This window comes from Chlamydomonas reinhardtii, chromosome 13, assembly GCF_000002595.2.
Source record: "Chlamydomonas reinhardtii strain CC-503 cw92 mt+ chromosome 13, whole genome shotgun sequence".
Classification (NCBI taxonomy): Eukaryota; Viridiplantae; Chlorophyta; class Chlorophyceae; order Chlamydomonadales; family Chlamydomonadaceae; genus Chlamydomonas; species Chlamydomonas reinhardtii.
Genome location: NC_057016.1, coordinates 1272134 through 1287694, shown reverse-complemented (window position 1 = coordinate 1287694; position 15561 = coordinate 1272134). Strand labels below are relative to the sequence as shown.

At 63.3% G+C, this 15561-nt stretch overlaps 5 protein-coding genes across 5 annotated transcripts; 1 reads left to right on the top strand and 4 right to left on the bottom strand.

Annotated features, from left to right (window-relative positions):
* Positions 1 to 51: 51 nt before the first annotated feature.
* On the bottom strand, positions 52 to 6108 carry CHLRE_13g570951v5 (uncharacterized protein). Its single transcript, XM_043069372.1, has 6 exons — positions 5521 to 6108; positions 5073 to 5216; positions 4335 to 4532; positions 3900 to 3996; positions 3632 to 3717; positions 52 to 3334 (listed from the first exon to the last, which is right to left on the bottom strand). The coding sequence occupies exons 1-6, from the start codon at positions 6030 to 6032 to the stop codon at positions 208 to 210; spliced, it is 4164 nt and encodes a 1387-aa protein (XP_042917347.1). The 5' UTR covers positions 6033 to 6108; the 3' UTR covers positions 52 to 207.
* A 120-nt stretch (positions 6109 to 6228) lies between these two features.
* CHLRE_13g570900v5 (uncharacterized protein) lies at positions 6229 to 9134 on the top strand. The gene is made up of 6 exons (XM_043069371.1): positions 6229 to 6677; positions 6780 to 6893; positions 7138 to 7191; positions 7504 to 7554; positions 7807 to 7951; positions 8449 to 9134. The coding sequence occupies exons 1-6, from the start codon at positions 6672 to 6674 to the stop codon at positions 8493 to 8495; spliced, it is 417 nt and encodes a 138-aa protein (XP_042917346.1). The 5' UTR covers positions 6229 to 6671; the 3' UTR covers positions 8496 to 9134.
* A 302-nt stretch (positions 9135 to 9436) lies between these two features.
* On the bottom strand, positions 9437 to 12488 carry CHLRE_13g570851v5 (uncharacterized protein). The gene is made up of 5 exons (XM_001693421.2): positions 12168 to 12488; positions 12040 to 12060; positions 11359 to 11427; positions 10664 to 10742; positions 9437 to 10355 (listed from the first exon to the last, which is right to left on the bottom strand). The coding sequence occupies exons 2-5, from the start codon at positions 12052 to 12054 to the stop codon at positions 10213 to 10215; spliced, it is 306 nt and encodes a 101-aa protein (XP_001693473.2). The 5' UTR covers positions 12055 to 12060; positions 12168 to 12488; the 3' UTR covers positions 9437 to 10212.
* A 764-nt stretch (positions 12489 to 13252) lies between these two features.
* On the bottom strand, positions 13253 to 14488 carry CHLRE_13g570801v5 (uncharacterized protein). Its single transcript, XM_043069370.1, has one exon. The coding sequence runs from the start codon at positions 14422 to 14424 to the stop codon at positions 14155 to 14157; it is 270 nt and encodes an 89-aa protein (XP_042917345.1). The 5' UTR covers positions 14425 to 14488; the 3' UTR covers positions 13253 to 14154.
* A 58-nt stretch (positions 14489 to 14546) lies between these two features.
* On the bottom strand, positions 14547 to 15378 carry CHLRE_13g570751v5 (uncharacterized protein). The gene is made up of 2 exons (XM_043069369.1): positions 14845 to 15378; positions 14547 to 14583 (listed from the first exon to the last, which is right to left on the bottom strand). The coding sequence occupies exons 1-2, from the start codon at positions 15067 to 15069 to the stop codon at positions 14581 to 14583; spliced, it is 228 nt and encodes a 75-aa protein (XP_042917344.1). The 5' UTR covers positions 15070 to 15378; the 3' UTR covers positions 14547 to 14580.
* Between the last annotated feature and the right edge of the window lie 183 nt (positions 15379 to 15561).

The following is a 15561-nucleotide window of genomic DNA, read 5'->3' as shown; positions in this document are numbered from 1 at the left end:
GGACGGCCTGTCGTGAATGTTAATTGCGTATATCGCTTGCTTTCCAATCTTGAGTTGTACTAGTTACATTACAACTATGACAAACCCTTAGATAACCGCCGTGTCCAGCAATGATGCCCTTGGTGACCAACGCTGCCCACCCATGCCCTCGACGGCACCAGTGCCTTCACCCGATGCCAACCACCGCGGCGAGCCCATCCGCCTCAACTAGTATTCTTCCTCCAGCAGCCACATCAGCGAGTCAGGCAGGAAAAGCTGTGCATCCCCGCCGTCACCGAAACCAGGTGCAGGCTCCTGCAGCCCCTCCTCAGTAGAACCCGCGCCCGAGCCAGCACGCGCCGCGCCGCCCCCCACGCCCCTGCCAGCCCCAGACCATTCATTGCTCCCAAGACTGCCGTAGTCGTAGTCTCCTAGCAATGCTTGTGTAAAGCTGGCGCGAAGCGCATCCGCCAGCGGGATATCCCCCTCTCCACTCCCCTGTGCCGACTGCTGCTGCGGCTGCTGCCCTTGCTGCTTCCCCTCCTCCTCTCCCACCTGCTGCACTCGGCGCCGCCCGCCTCCTGGTGACAGCCCGCCTAGCCACCCTGCAGTTCCAGTGCTGCCCGCACCCAGCCCACCCACATCACCAACACCGCCAGCAGTACCGCTGTCAAAGCCAGTAGCGCCTGCACCCAAGCCAGCAAAGCCGGCAGCACCAGCGCCTGGCACAACACCCGCACCCGCGTCGCCGAACCCTGGGGTGATGCCTGGCACTGGCAGCCACGAGCGCCACCGCGTGTTGCTACTGCCGCTGCTACTGCCGCTGCCACTGTTACTGCTTGTGGTACTGCTGCCTCCTTGGCCGGCCGCACCTCCGCCTCCTCCCCCTGCTGCGCCTGTGCTTGCTCCTGTGCCCGCCCCACCTCCAAGCACGCCCAACCAACGCGAGCCCGGCAGGCCCACTCCGTCAGCACCACCACCACTGCTACTGCCGCCATCGGCACCGAGCCCAGCACCGCTACTGCCGGTGCTACTGCCGGTGCTACTGCCGGTGCTACTGCCGCCAGTGAGCTGCAGCATCAGTGCCTGCCGCAGTGCTGCGTCCTCCGCCGCCTGCGCCGCAGTGCCGCGTGCCACCCGCTGACCGGAGGCGTCTCGCTCCGGCTGGCCCGCCAGGGTCTCGGGCGTGTCACCCCGCACATTAAACGTGCCACCAAGTGTCCCCTGCGCGTACTGCTCATCATTACTGCTGCTTCCACCGCTGCCGCTGCCGCTGCTACTGCTATCACCGCCAGACTGAGAGGAGGAGTTGTCGGCCGCGGCTGCAGTCGCCGCGGCGTCCTGGGCGGCGCCGGCGGCAGCGGCGGCTGCCAGGGCGGCAGCGGAGCCGGCGGCGGGGCGGCCGCTGCGGAGGAGGTGGTCGGCCAGGGCTGCCAGGGCGGTGGCGTTGCTGCGCCAGGCGGCTAGCTGCGCGGCCTGCTGCACCACGTCAGCGAGCGTTATCCCGGGACTATTACCTGGGCTGGTGCTACTGCTGCCCCCAGAGCTACTGCCGCTTCCTGTGCTACTGCTGCCATTGAACGCGCTGCTGCTGCTTCGGCTGCTGTTGGTGTTGCGAGTGCTGCCACTGCCGCTAGCGCCTCTGCGCCAAAGCAAGACCGGCGCCTCCGATGGCGACATAGCAGCAGGCGGTGCAGGAGGAGGCGGTGCAGGACGCGGCGTGGCTGGAGGCGGCGTGGCAGGAGGCCTCAAAGGCAGCTGGGCCCAAACAGAGGCAACTTCACTGCCACTGCCCTTCTGATGCTCGGCCTCGGCGCTGTTGTCAGCAGCCGGGGCACCCCGCCCCGGCGCATCATACACGGCAGCAACACCAGCATCAGCATCCTGTGCTGCGGGGCCGCCCGCTGCACCGGGGCCCGCCTGCTGCTGCCGCAGGCCACCTGGGGGAGCAGACCCAGTCCCGGTGCCGGGTCCAGGGGCCGGTGCCTCTGCAGGCGCTGACGCAGGCACCCCGGCAGCAGGTGCCCGCGGCCCCTGCCCCTGTCCCTGCGCCTGCTGCTGCACGGTCCACAAGGAGGCGCCAGCGCCAGTACCGCCGCCGCTCCCGCCGCCGCCACTGTTACTGTTGCTTGTGGTGCCGTTGCTGCCGCCTGCCTGCTGCGCACGCCAGGCGGACACGTCAGCTGCTCTGTCCCCCGATCCTGATGAGCCCGGTGTTGCTTTTGATGGCGCTGCTGCTGCTACAGCCTGTTCAGGAGATGCCGGCAGCGGCGTGCGCGTCCAGGCTGCCGCTGTCGATTCACTTGGCGGGACCGCAGCATTGGGCCCCGCCCCTGGGCCCTGCCCCTGCCCCTGCCCTGCAGGGGAGCCTCCCGCTACTGTGGTGCTAGTGCCGTCGACGTTGCTGTTGCTGTTGCTGTTGCTGTTGCCGTTGCTGTTGCTGTTGCTGTTGCCATGCCCGCCGGTGTCCTGCGCCTTCCAAGGGACTGCCTCATCGCCAGCCGGCCACGGGCCCTGGTCGCCCCCTGCCGTGCCCTTGGCCCCGTGCCCCGAAGCAGCCACCGCCATCCCCGACACCGGCTCAGAAGGCCACGGTGCAAACGGAGGCAGTGGGCCACTGCCGCCTGTGCTACTGCCGCCAGTGCTGCTACTGGTGCTACTGTCGCTGCCAACGCTGCTCGCGCCGATACCCGCCCCGCCAGTTGCGGCGCCAGCCGCACCTCTGCCCACGCCGCCACCCGTGCTTCCGCTCGCACCGCCGTTAGCGTTGGCTGCAGGTCCAGCAGCTGGGCTGCCATCACCTCCCGCCCCTCCTCCTACCCCTGCCGCTGCTCCTCCTCCTCCTCCCTCTCCTATTGCTCGTCCTGCGGCTCCCCTTGTTGCTCCTCCCGCCCCTGCACCCCCTGCTGCTCCTCCTGACGCGGCTGCGGGGCCGGCAGCAGCGCCGCCTGCAGACGTGGCGCCCCCACCGCCACCTGGCAGCGCCGATACACCGCCAGCACCAGCACCGCCGCCGCCGCCGCCAGTGCCAGTGGGACCGCCAGTCATGGCGTTAACCGCGCCTCCCGCCGCCACCACGCCGCCGCCTGCGGCGCCGCCACCGCCACCGCTGACGCCACCAGCGCCCGCGTCCAACGCCGCGGGGGTGCCCGCACCTTCCCCTGCGCCGGAGGTCACCACGCCGCCGACGCCCACAACTCCGCCGCCACTCCCACCTCCTGTGCCTGCTCCACCACCACCACCACCACTGGCGGCGGCGGCGGCGCCAGGCGGCGGCGCCAGCGGCACCACCAGGAGCCTGGTTGCAACGCGCGTGAGCTCGAATGACAGGAATTGCACCAAGTAGGCGTACCACCTGTTGGTAGTTGTCAAATTATTTGCGTGCGTGGTCGTGATTCCAATGCCTGGCCACGTGCTACTGCTGGTGTCACCTGGTGACAGTGCCTGAGTGCCTGCATCTCCTGCCCGCCTCCAATCCCTCCATCCCCATCTCCCGCCCGCGGCCCCCATGCTGCTGCCTGCCGGCCATGCACTGTACCCTCCTGCACCACGGCACGTTACACACACACGCACACAACAACAATCGCGGCCCCCTTATTGCTTGAGCATTCCCATACACGGTGTCGGCCCCGCCTCCGCCACTTGGCGCTACCTGAGGACGCCGAAATCATTGAGCACTCGGCGCGCATTGAGGTTGAACCCCAGCCACACGCGCGTGAGGTTGACGGACACGCCCGCCTGCGGGGGAGGGGAGGAGAGCGTGAGCGACCGCACGAGCGAGGGCGGGCGCGTACGGGCACGCGTGCGGGTACCTCACGCGCACGCACCACGTCAGCACGTGCCAGCCATACGCCCAGCCGTACGACCGGACATCCGTACTTCCAAAGCACTCCAGTGCCCGGAAACCCCCACACCCCCACCTGGTACAGACCCGGCGCGGGCCCGATGAAGCCGCCCGAAGTGGGCCCCAGCGGCAGGTTGAGGCCGTAGCGCAGGCCAGTCAGCGCGCAGGCGGAGCTGTGGCGCGGGCGGGCGGGCAGCAGTGGCGGGGTACAGTGGCGGGGTACAGTGGCGGGCAGGAGTGGCAGCGTACCGTATTGGGGCGCGGGATCAGGCGGGCGCGGGGTCGGGGTGCGGGGTCGGGGTGCGGGGTCGGGGCGCGGGCCCAGGGCGCGGGCCCAGGGCGCGGGGCCAGGGCGTAGGGGTCCACGTAGGCCGGGACAGGCGGATGTAGGATGAGGAGGCGAGGTGTGGCTGCGGTGGCGCCGCGAGGTTCGCCTGGCACGGCACTGGCGTCACTCCCGCCCATCCCGCCCCTGCGCACCGGCCCCCGCCCGCCGTACAGCACAACCCACCGGTACGGCAGGTTGCAGGTGAGCGGCGTGCCCACCAGCCGGACGGACGGCTGCGTGCACGTGACCGATCCGTCGGACTGCTGTACAGTGCAGTTGCCGCCCACCACTCCGAAGCTGTACACTGGCGCCGTACAGCCGCCCGGTACCAGCCGGTCCCCCGGTACAGCGGTGGGCGGCGTCACCAGCAGCGCCACCAGCCTGTGGGCGTGCGTGTGCGTGTGTGGAAGCGTGCGGGATTGTGTGTGTGGAGGTGCGTGGGTAAAGGGGTTTGGGTTTGGGGGCTGCGAAAGGGGGATGGGTGGAGGGACGCGAGGGTGCTATTGCAGGACAGGGCGTGCCGAAGCGTGCAGTTTCGTTGCGTCATGACCACAACCTCCTATGAACTGCCCCCCTATGCCTGGCGTCGGGGCTGCTTTCCTGGTCGCCAGGTAAGTCGTGGGTTTTGTTTGTCTTCTCCGCGTGCCTGTTCTGTGCTGTTGTGCGCGCCACCGAGCCTGGGCGGCGACATTGATCGCCGGCGCCGCTAACCCTGCTGCTCCACGACGCCTCGGCCCCCATCCCATAAGTATTATCGCTTGCACCTCACGCCTCTGCCTGTGCTCCACTCGTTTCACTTGGTTTGGTTTAGTTTGGGCCGGTATTTACACCCCCCCCCCCCCCCACACACACACACACACACACAGGCTCCCCTCCAACCGCCCCCCCCCCACACACACACACACGCCCCCCACCACCCACCTGTCCAGCACGTCATACCCCACCGGCGTCACCACCTGCCGCCCCAGCCGCGCCTGCAGACCCGGCGGCAGCAGGTCTATGGGGCGTGTGAGCTGGTTGGGCAGGCTCTGGGCGAGATAGCCGTAGAAGGCGAAACTGAACAGCCTGTGGGCGGTGTGGCACGCATGCAACAGTGGAAGAGGGGGTAAGATTGGGTGACAGCTATGGGTGCAAAGACTGAGCATACAGTACTCGTGCAGGTAGGGAGGGCTGGCGGCGCCGTTGTGCATTCATCTGCACTCACACGCACGGTGACACGCTATGTCACTACACACACACACACACACACACACACACACACACACACACACACACACACACACACACACACACACACACACACACACACACACACACACACGCACACACACGCATACACACGTCGAGCTACACACGCAGCCTCACTCACCTGTTGAATATGGCTCGTACAATCAGGTCGTCGAGCTGTCCCGCAGTGGTCACCGACAGCCCGCCATAGCCAAAGGGGAAGCCGCCCTCTGTGAACAGGCTCCCAGGATTGACTGGAAACTCGGGACCACCACTACCACCGCTTCCCCCACCACTCCCACCACTGCCTCCATCGCTGCTGCCAGTGCTGCTGCCGGCTGCATCTACGGTACTGCTGCTACTGCTACTGCTACTGCTACTGCCGGCGCGTGTGCTGCCGGCATCATTCAATCCGCTGCTGCCGGTGCTGGTGCCGCTTCCGCCATCACCACTCGCCATCACCGCCATAATCGGTGGAGAGAGCAGCAGTGGCAGCAGTAGCAATATGGTCGGCAGTAGCTGCGCCACTGACGCCAACCGGTGATGCGGCGGCCTTACACAGGCCTTGGCTTGGCTCGTATGGCGATCGGACTGAGGCTGGCGCCGCTGTGCCTGCGGCCCATGCTGCTGCTCCTGGAGCTGCGAAGCAGCCATCCTGATACACCTAGGCTTTTAAACAGTTGCTGCGGTGAAGCAGAACCCTCGTGCTGAGGTGCTGCCAACACCGCTGGTCTTGGGGAGGCCGAAGGCCCAACTTGGGGTGGGCGAAGGCTCATCCAGTCCCCATGCAGGCGGGCGCCGCTGGCCACTTACAGCATCCGCCAACTGGGCAGTTATTCGTTCTAGAAGCCATCATGGCGCTGGCACGTGCAGCGCGACACACAACCGCAGTAAAGGCCGCGACCTCACAGCGACTGGTTGCCATTCGTGCACGCAACACCGCGTCTCGCGCCAGCCTGCCCGCCTTTATCACTGCTCCTTCCACCTCCAGCATCACTGCTGGTAGCATCGCATCACCTACCACGAGCAGCAGCCGGAGGTTCAGTCGGGACATCTCCGCGATGGCGACTAACGGGAACGGAGCTTCTGGCGCGGAGCTCGCCACTTTCGCGCTTGGCTGATTCTGGCACCCGGTGAGCAAGGTCGCGGTCCGTGGTTTCAGGCTCTTGCCCACTCGGCGTGGATTTCTGGCAGGTTTTCTGCTCTGGGTTGTTTTGGGCCACGGTCGGTTTCCGCAATGTAGGAACTGTAAATCAACCATAGTCGCTGGAATCAGGGCTGAGCTGCTCTTTGATGCCTGCGCTCATACACAGCTGCAGCCCGCCCCCCCCCCCCCCCCGTGCTGCCCCCCATGTATCCCTCGCCAATTTTCCTTCCTGACCCTTCCGTGCGGCCGTGCAGGAGGCTTCGTTCGCGAAGCTTCCCGGTGTGGTGAAGACTCGCGTGGGCTACACGGGCGGCAGCCGCCCCAACCCCACCTACGAGTCTGTGTGCGCTGGCGACGGCCACACAGAGGTGCGACGCGCAGAAACTGACAGTGACATGACCTGATAGACGAGCAGCTGTATGCCGTGGGGGCACAAGAGCGGCGTGGATCCCCGGCTGCCTGGGTCTCTGCAGCAGCATGTTGCGGTAGTAGCGGTTAGCTGCATGGGCAGTGTTTTCACATCATGTTCGCCCCCCGACGCCTGAACGCATGTGCCCGTGTGTTGCTTACGGCGATGACGTGTTGGCCTCCCACCTGCATTGTTGTGCGCAGGCGATGCGGGTCTGGTTTGACCCTGCCATCATCTCGTACGAGGACCTGCTCAAGGTGTGTTTGTTTCCTGTGTGTTTGTATTTATGTTTTGTGTGTGTGTGTGTGTGTGTGTGTGTGTGCGTGTGGCGTGCGTGCGTGCGTGCGTGCGTGTGTGTGTTAAAGAGCACAAGGAAAACGTTGCGCAAAGACAGTGTATGCGATGCAGCAAAGCGACGGTGCGTGTGTGTGTGTGTATGTGTGTGTGTGTATGTGTGTGTGTGTGTGTGTGTGTGTGTGTGCATCTGCCCTATTACAGCTGTTGTCGAATGCATCCGCCCTTGTGCTGCTCCTTGTGCTGCTGCTGGTGCTGCTGTCCTATGCGTGCAGCAATTCTTCCGGGAGCACGACCCCACCCAGAAGTCCAAATGCCAGTACAAGGTGAGTGAGGAGGCCAGGGGAGGACAGGCACAGGGACAGGAATAGCAGTGTTAGCACAGCGCTGCACTGTCCCTACCAGCGGCATGACTGACCCCGTGCCGGGCTTGCAGGGCTTGCAAGGGTTGCAGCGTTCAGCAAGCGCGCCGGGTTGAGCCCAACCAGCTCAACCTACTAAACCTAACCAACTCAGTAACCTGAACTCCAGCTCAAAACCTCCATCCTGTTTGCCTCCCCCCTTGACCTGCCCCACAGTCGGCTGTGTGGTACCATAGCGAGGCGCAGCGCACCGCCCTGGCCGCCGTGATGAAGGAGCTGGAGGGCAAGTACCGCGTGCGGCTGGCCACCACTGTGGACCCCGCCGGGGACTGGTGGGACGCGGAGGAGTACCACCAGAAATGTGGGTGCGGGCGTGTTAGGGGGATGGGTGGGGTATGTGCGTGACACTCGAACATCCCGGAGGTAGGAAGGAAAGGGAGGGAAGGAAAGGGAGGGAAAGGGCACGTGTTTGCTGCGTTGTATGCTGGGCCAGGCCTGTGGGCGAGGGAAAGAGTGAATGCTGGCTGCTCTCGTGGGGCTGTTGGGCATGGAGTGGCGACGGGCTGCGGGCGTTGCAGCTGGGTTGCGCATGGGGAGTTGGGCATGGGAAGGGAGCAGGGGATGGGCATGGGAGTGGGAGGTACACCAGGAGGTAGGAATGGGAGTGGATGTGGGAGTGTGGGATTGGGACTGAGCAGGCGTGTCTCAGGCCTGTCGCCATACCCGCGTGACCCGACCCTTGGTCGCGCCACCGAACCGTCTGCGCGCCAACCTCTCCCAGGGGCAGCTCAGCCACTCCGGTTCTGCTGCCGACCGTCGCCGGAGAACCCCCTGTGTCGTTCATTCTGTGCATCGCAGACATTGAGAAGTCCATGATGCGCCGTGGCTCTGCGGGCTGGTGGTGAGCGGGTGTCGCCCCGCCAGGCCTGACCAGCTGAAGAGGGAAGCGAGGCGGAGGCGAGCGGGTGGCGTGTCGGCTGTAAGGGTGACGAGCCCCGTGCAGGTTGCGATGCCGGGGTCGGTTTGGCGGGTGTGTGTGATTTCCTAGATCCGCGCTGAAAAGTATGATGTGCGCGGCCCTCACGGCGTCACCCCGCGTGGCGCAAGGGCCAGCACTGAAGGAACACGAGGCGGGGGCTGCAGGCAGGAAGGGAGCGATACAGCTGTTGGCTCGCACTTCCCCTTCCTCTGCGGCTCACGCTGCGCGGCGCACACACCCGGATCAAGCCCATCATGCAGCATGACACGGCGCACTCGCAGTTTATTCTGTTGGTTTTGATGCGTGCGTGCGTATGGCATTCATGTTTCGCGTTGGTTTTGTGTTGCTGGTACTACATGAGGCCATTGGCCATCGTGTGTGGTGTTCGAAGATTGAGGCTGTCTGTGACCCCGCTTGCTCGTCAACTCGTGAATCCCTGGTGGGTTCGTGTGGCGATGGTGCGTTGGTGTGGGAAGGCGGCGATGAGACGAGAGCGCCTCAGGCGCAGCCTGTCAGTGGGACGCCGCTCGCTGACGAGGGCCATGGGCTGTAACCAAGGAAGCAACAACTGCAACAGGTGAAGCCAACGTGTGGCCTATGCCTGCGACTTGATGACTTGGTCGTCGCTCTCCAACCACTCTTGGTCCCATTGGGCGTGTGATGGGACAGGGTTCAGGCAGGTTGGCGAGGTCCCATAGGGTGCAGCTGACGCCCGTACCCCAAGCAGACAGCAAACAGTTTGCAGCGGCAGAGCAGGAGTGCATGGCTGGTCGAACGCCGGAGTTACTGTACCGACAAGTTGCTGGCTGGCTGGAAGTTTGCTGATGCGCATTCCTCTCTTGGTCCCATTGGGCGTATGACGCGGTGTAGGGCTTCAGCGAAGAGGTCAAACCGTCAACGCTTCACAGGGCTGCAGCGCTGCACTTCGTTTACAGCCTGTCAGCACTTGAGTGGTGCCATTCGTGCGTCTGAGCGCCCACAACAGAGGCAGGCCCAGCCACACTACTCAAAACAGCTCTGCATCCACTTCCACGCGTGTGTTACGCGTCGCCACCACACCAATACCGTACTGCTCACTCAATCCGTAATGTCCGGAGAGCATCAACACCACTCTGTACTTCATTGACCCAAATGCGGATTCCACATAATATTTGAGTCCACGGCACATACCGTAGACGCGGTCCGGCACACGCACACACACAACGCGCACACGCCTCACCCTCGAAGAAAAACGTCAAAACCGAGGGGCAGCCATGAGGGGCAGCCGGTGGCAGCCTCACGGCCCGTGGACGTATGAACACAAGAAATGCCGCATGTGTCATCCGGTGATCGCTCCGCCACTCCTACCATTCAACTCTCAAACACGACACACCCAAAACCGACTGACACGCCTGGCGTGCTTGCTGGTCCCCCCAACGGTCTGCACCAGCGGACTGCCACACTAGCCAACACACTGGCACCTACGCGCGGCACACACGCGGCGCCCCGAGCCACGCCAGCTGACGCCGTCAGTCCTCGGCTAGACCACCACACCGAGATGCTGATTCCCTGCAAAGCTGCAGCCGCAACTTCGCAGTAGCTACAGCTCCGGCCAAGCAGCTACAAGGAGCCCACTCCGTGTCCGGCTGCTATTGCTGCTGCCTTTACTCGGACGCCACGGCGGGCGCCTCCACGGCCACGGGCTCGGCGACGGGGGCGGCGACAGGGGCGGGGGCGGCGCGGGGCGAGAACTTGGCGGCGTAGGATGACAGCGAGTCGTAGGCGGAGAAGTCCTCAGTGTCCACAGCTGTAGATTGTGTCAGGGGTTGGGCACTAGTAAGGGTTCTCGAGAGGCACGGGGCAACGAGGAAGAGGCCGAAAGCGAGGGAGGCACGGAACAGTGAGGAGTTCCCTGTGCAGGAGCCGGCCATTCGCCGGCCGTGCGCTCCAACGGCGTCCACACCAGCCCGCCCTGACACCTCCTAGCGCACCACCCGCACGTTGCCTTCTGTGCTCGCGCGCTGCTCGCGACCCAGGCCGCGCTCACGCCTCGCCCACTTCACCATTCCTACCTTTCCCGCCCACACAAGCCCCAGGCGCCCTGCCCGCACCTACCCGGGGTGCTGCTGCCCGCGTTGAGAAGCGCGGTCAGGCCCAGGGCAATGGCACCCAGGGCGGCCACGGAGGCACCGGCCTGTTGACATAACACAACAAAATGGTGGCGTTGATGAAGATGATGATGTGGACCGATGTAGCGACGACAGCAGGAGGCACTCGGTGGGACACACCCGAACACGGCGGGCCGAAGTACAGGTAGTACCCTGGAATCCGAACATCCGTGCCTAGCACCCTGTCGCGACTCCCCCGTACCCCGCGCTTCGACACGACACTAGTTGCCACAGGCTTGCCAGGGCTTGCCACAGGCTTGCCACAGGCTTACCGGCTAATGTCCACCAACACAGACTGCCCATAGAGCCCGGGTGCTTGTAGCGAAGCCATCCATGGTTTTGGGGACCTCTAAGACCCTCCATGTCCCTATAGCTTCCGATCCTGAACCCAGCCATGCTACAGGAATCGCGGACTCCACGCAAGCCATGAAGGCAGCCGCTTGGCCTGTAGCAATACGATACAGCCCTGCAACTGTTTCTCTACCCGGGCCTGGCATTCAGCACCAACTTCATGCCTGCCTCCCACCACCGCAGAATTACCGGTTCACTTTCAGCCGGCAACAGCACCACTTGTCGCAATCTCTTTTACCCACCACCATTACTGTATCGACTCTACCCGGCACCGGCACCGGCACCACTCACCGCCAGGGCGTTGTTGAAGTTGTCCTGCTGCACAGTGTCGGAGGCGCTGCCCGCCTCGAACGGCTTCATCTGTGTGCGCCATGTACAAGGATGGCGCGAAGCAGGGGAAGGAAAGCGGGTCAGTTTGCATGCGGAGAAAGAGAGGGGAGCAAGAGAGCAGGCATGATGCGGGCGCGGGCACGTGTGTGCGTCTGCCCATGGGTAGGGGCGCTGATCGCAGCTTCCCGCAGGGGCTGTCTGCACGCCAGCGGGGCTGTCGGTGGCAGGCAGGGGCGGGCACAGCTCCGCCGTTCCCTCCGAACACACTGCATGGCTGTAACGCCTTTCGGGCGCTGTTGCACCCGCCTGGGGCCTGGTCGTGAGCAACTGCCTGCGCTGGTCCCCCCGCGACCCACTGCAGTCCGTCGAGTCGGGCGGCTCAACAGCCAGCGAAGACCTAGTGCCACCCAGCGTAGCCTCCTCCGCGCGTGTTTGACATTGTCCCCCGTCCAAGGACAAGCGTCAAAAATTAGCCGCGGGTACCGCCTCTGGCTGTGTGCTGGCTGGAACCAACGATGCTGTGGCCCACAACCACTTGCGCTTGCTGACCAGCGCCCGCACACTACGCGCTAGGATTGTGCGCGCTATGCTCAACATGGTGATCGAGCACGCTAGCAATACAAATTTCTCGCACGCACTCACCACGGTGGGGTACATGTTGCTCTGTATTCAGGAGGGACAGAAACCGAAACGGAGTTGTCAGTAATATGAAGTCGTCGGTTATCTACACGTTGCACGAAGTAAACAACCGGACTGCCAACAAAACTAACCTGGCCCGCAGTGTCCTTCTCCACATAGCCCTCCGCGCTGTTGCGGCTGTTGTCCAGAGTGAACTTGGGCTCAGCACGAGCGATTGTGGCGGGCACGCGCACGCTCGCCTTGGAGGGGGCAGCTGCGCGGTGCTGGGCGCCGATGCGCGAGGTGACGCTCACAAGGGCAGGCATTGTTGCGAGTGGTTGGTGTGAAAGAGTAAAGGTTATGGCGAGCGCCTAAAAAGTAGCCCCAGGGGCAGGGCGAGTTGGCTTTGAGGGGCTCAGCAAGCTCGAGTGGGATCTGGTCCAGGTCGCTATTTCACAGCGCTACGCCTCGAGAGCCCCATCGCCCTCCTTAGTGTGCCTGTAGTATATGCATATTCATTGCGCACCAGAGCCAGGCTCATCGTCAGCGTGACCAGTGCGCCTGACCCAGCGACAGGGACAGGGTTGACCCGCCTCTGACGTGCAGGACGGTGCAGGCGGCTGGGGATGCCGTCACCATCACTGTGTCCAGCTTCCCACGCGAGCCGCAGACCACCGGAGCCACCAGACCACGGTGCGCCAGCCGGAACACGCGATACATAGCACACCGGAGCCCAAAGACTTGCTGCCCGCACAGCCTGCCTCGGCCGGGCGAGGCTAACCCAGCGGACAGAGGAGCGAAGGCATCCTACTGCCCGTCGGGACAGGTCGGGACTTCCCTCCAACCTGCAGTACGCATCACCTCGCCATTACATGTGATCTAAACCCTGAGCGCCCCCTGTGCACTGGTGCGCGTACCTGCACGTGGAATGGCGTGGGATTCATGGGGGCGGCGGTCGAAGGTTGCTGAACATGGGGCGTCGCCGCCTCCGGGCAAATATGCGGGCACCCGAGATTGATTCCCCGGCCAGGGCTTGATCCGCGCTTGCACTGTGCCACTGTCGCCGTGTAACCTTGCGTGTAATACGTGTTTAGGCAAGAGATGTGCGCCATACGGATACGCCTTGCCCCTAGCTAGAGCACAGTAGTTGTACATGCGGCCCCTGCCGAGCAAGGCCCCCTGTGCATGCCCAGGCCCGGTGTACGGTACGGCCAGCTAGGAGCGTTCACGGACATTCCCGTCTCTGGCTTTACAAGATTCATGCGACAGTTTCAATGTCTCCCAAGTCCTTCATGAATTGTGATGGCGCAACAGCAAGACCCTCCACTGTAAGTCAAAGCTAAGCCAGTGCCAGTGCCCATACGTAAGCGCGCCGTTGTACAAAGCGCACCTACACTTCTGAAGCGCATGGCGCGCGTGTATAAACACAAGCCCCCAACATCGGGCGGCTCTGCCACCAGCACCCATCACATAAGAACACCCGAGCCTTCCCCACATAATGGTGTTGACCAAACAGTTCTTCAGGCATACTCACGTATTTCCCTCGCCTTGCCGCGCGCACCGCCGCCACCATACATGGTTGACACAGGCCGGTGACACGCCACCAACTTCTGGGGTCCAAAATGCAATGTATATATCTGTACGGCTATCCAGCGACTGGGCGGTATGGTAACAGGCCGGCCACAACGCGATACAGGAATAGGCGGGCACCATCAACCTACATGCCATGCTCATGCACAACACCAACCAAGCAGTTCGCAGTTCGCAGTTCCAGTCATTCGCAGCATATGCCGATCTAAACAGCAGACTTGAATAATATACACTGTGCTAACGGACACGTGCAAGCACCCCTGCGTGCAAGTAGCCAGGGTTTTCCTGCCCTGCCGCCCTATCGCACCATGTGTGCATGCATTACTATGGTAGGTTCTGGTGCAGGGGAGGACTGTTCTGGTGCATGCTAGCATGACCACACAACAGCTACCCAATCCCGCATACAAGCATTGTGGCTCACAGACATTCTCCTAAATTGATAGCTGTACGGGCTTCCCGACCTGGCGGTTGGCAGCGGAAATAAAGCACATACCGCGCAATTAAAGCACTCACTTCCCCTCTGCCGATGCCATGCTGCCGTACCGCCCGCTACACCAGGCGGCCCACAAACGCAAAGTTGCGCTCCCACACCTTCCAGGCCTCCACCTTGTGCACCTCGAAGTCAGCACCGCCGCGCGACTCCAGCAGCTTCACGGTGCGCGCGGAAATGAGGCCAAGCGTGTTCGTCACGAAGCAGTTGCGGATGGTGACCGGGCGGCTCGGCTGGTGGCTGCGCACGCCCTTCTTAATAATGCCCTTTGCCCTGCGCAGGACCAGCTCCAGGGCGCCATCGGCAGAACCAGTAATGATGCCGTCCATGACCATATCAACGACCAGCCCCACAAAGAAATCGAGGACCGCGGCAATGAGGCCCTCGCCAAAGGCCACGCCAAAAATCTCGGCCCAGTCGAAGGCGAATCCGCCGAACACGTTGACGCCCGCGCGCACGACGTTGAAGGCCACAAACACCTGCCGCTACTGCCGCCGGTGAGGGAGGTTGAGGGGATGGGCAAGGGGATGGGCAGAAGCTCCAGGTGAGTGCGGCGGCGTTGACGCAATGACGGTGTGTGCGCTTGCTCTGGGGAAGGGAAGCGCCGCCTGCCCCAGGCCCCCACTCCACCCATCCCCTGACAGCTCAACAAAGCATGCGTCGGCAGGCCGTGCAGCAGGAGAGCAGGGCGCTCCTAAAGCTCCTATCATACTTGTATCCGTGCCAACTTCGCGGTCAACGCAGCTCACCTTCCCGAGCGTGTCCATGATGAGGCGGTCCTTGCCCGCGTCGCCAGTGCTCGGCCAGGCGAACACGTTGGCGTGACCGCCAAAGGTTGGGACCCACTTCTCCTCGCCGGGCGCCAGCCGAACAATCTCGCGGTAATATGCCGCAGGCAGCGGCACCCAAACAACGGTGAACACAATTACAATCTTGTCGCGACCGGTCTCATTGACAAAGTGCACGCCGCCCATGGTAATAAGTAGTAAGCAACTATAACAGCTTAAAGACACTGGATTTAGCTGTATTTGTAACAGCCTCTGCATAAATACTGGCGCTGGTGTGCATGGGGCCTCGTGGCGCGGCGGTTGAGAAGCTGCAAGGGGTTGGTCTGTGGTCTGGTGGTCCAAGTAAGCCAGCAATGCAATGCGCTTTCTAGCCTGGTACATTCTCAAACAAGCGCTTACAGGTGATGAATCGGACAAATGCCGCCACGGAGCCATCAAAGCTGTATGCATTGCGTGGGCGCGTGCGTGTTGATTGGTGAGCTTGGCGAGGTAGGGTTCGTTGGTGCAAGGCTGGCCAAGGTCAGGTCTGGTGTTCCCTCGGCATTCCAAGGCTCTCTCCCCCCGTCGATTTATTTCACGGGCCGTTCCAGTTAGTGAAGCGGGTTGATGAGGCCTGGCAGGTTGGGAGCCCCCAGCCTTTCCAGTTAGTTGCTGTGCTTTGCGCCCGCCGCTCCAGCA

Excerpts from the sequence above, each read along its gene's own strand:
- CHLRE_13g570951v5 (XM_043069372.1), bottom strand. The coding sequence starts at position 6,032 with ATGGCTGCTTCGCAGCTCCAGGAGCAGCAGCATGGGCCGCAGGCACAG. Across the intron at positions 5,217-5,520 it reads GTACGAGCCATATTCAACAG|GCTGTTCAGTTTCGCCTTCT; the intron begins GTGAGTGAGGCT and ends CACCGCCCACAG. Across the intron at positions 3,335-3,631 it reads AATGATTTCGGCGTCCTCAG|GTGGTACGCCTACTTGGTGC; the intron begins GTAGCGCCAAGT and ends AACTACCAACAG.
- CHLRE_13g570900v5 (XM_043069371.1), top strand. Across the intron at positions 7,192-7,503 it reads CGTACGAGGACCTGCTCAAG|CAATTCTTCCGGGAGCACGA; the intron begins GTGTGTTTGTTT and ends CTATGCGTGCAG. Across the intron at positions 7,952-8,448 it reads GGAGGAGTACCACCAGAAAT|ACATTGAGAAGTCCATGATG; the intron begins GTGGGTGCGGGC and ends TGTGCATCGCAG.
- CHLRE_13g570851v5 (XM_001693421.2), bottom strand. Across the intron at positions 10,743-11,358 it reads ACTTCAACAACGCCCTGGCG|GCCGGTGCCTCCGTGGCCGC; the intron begins GTGAGTGGTGCC and ends TTATGTCAACAG. Across the intron at positions 10,356-10,663 it reads CGCGGGCAGCAGCACCCCGG|CTGTGGACACTGAGGACTTC; the intron begins GTAGGTGCGGGC and ends CACAATCTACAG.
- CHLRE_13g570801v5 (XM_043069370.1), bottom strand. The coding sequence starts at position 14,424 with ATGGACGGCATCATTACTGGTTCTGCCGATGGCGCCCTGGAGCTGGTC.
- CHLRE_13g570751v5 (XM_043069369.1), bottom strand. The coding sequence starts at position 15,069 with ATGGGCGGCGTGCACTTTGTCAATGAGACCGGTCGCGACAAGATTGTA.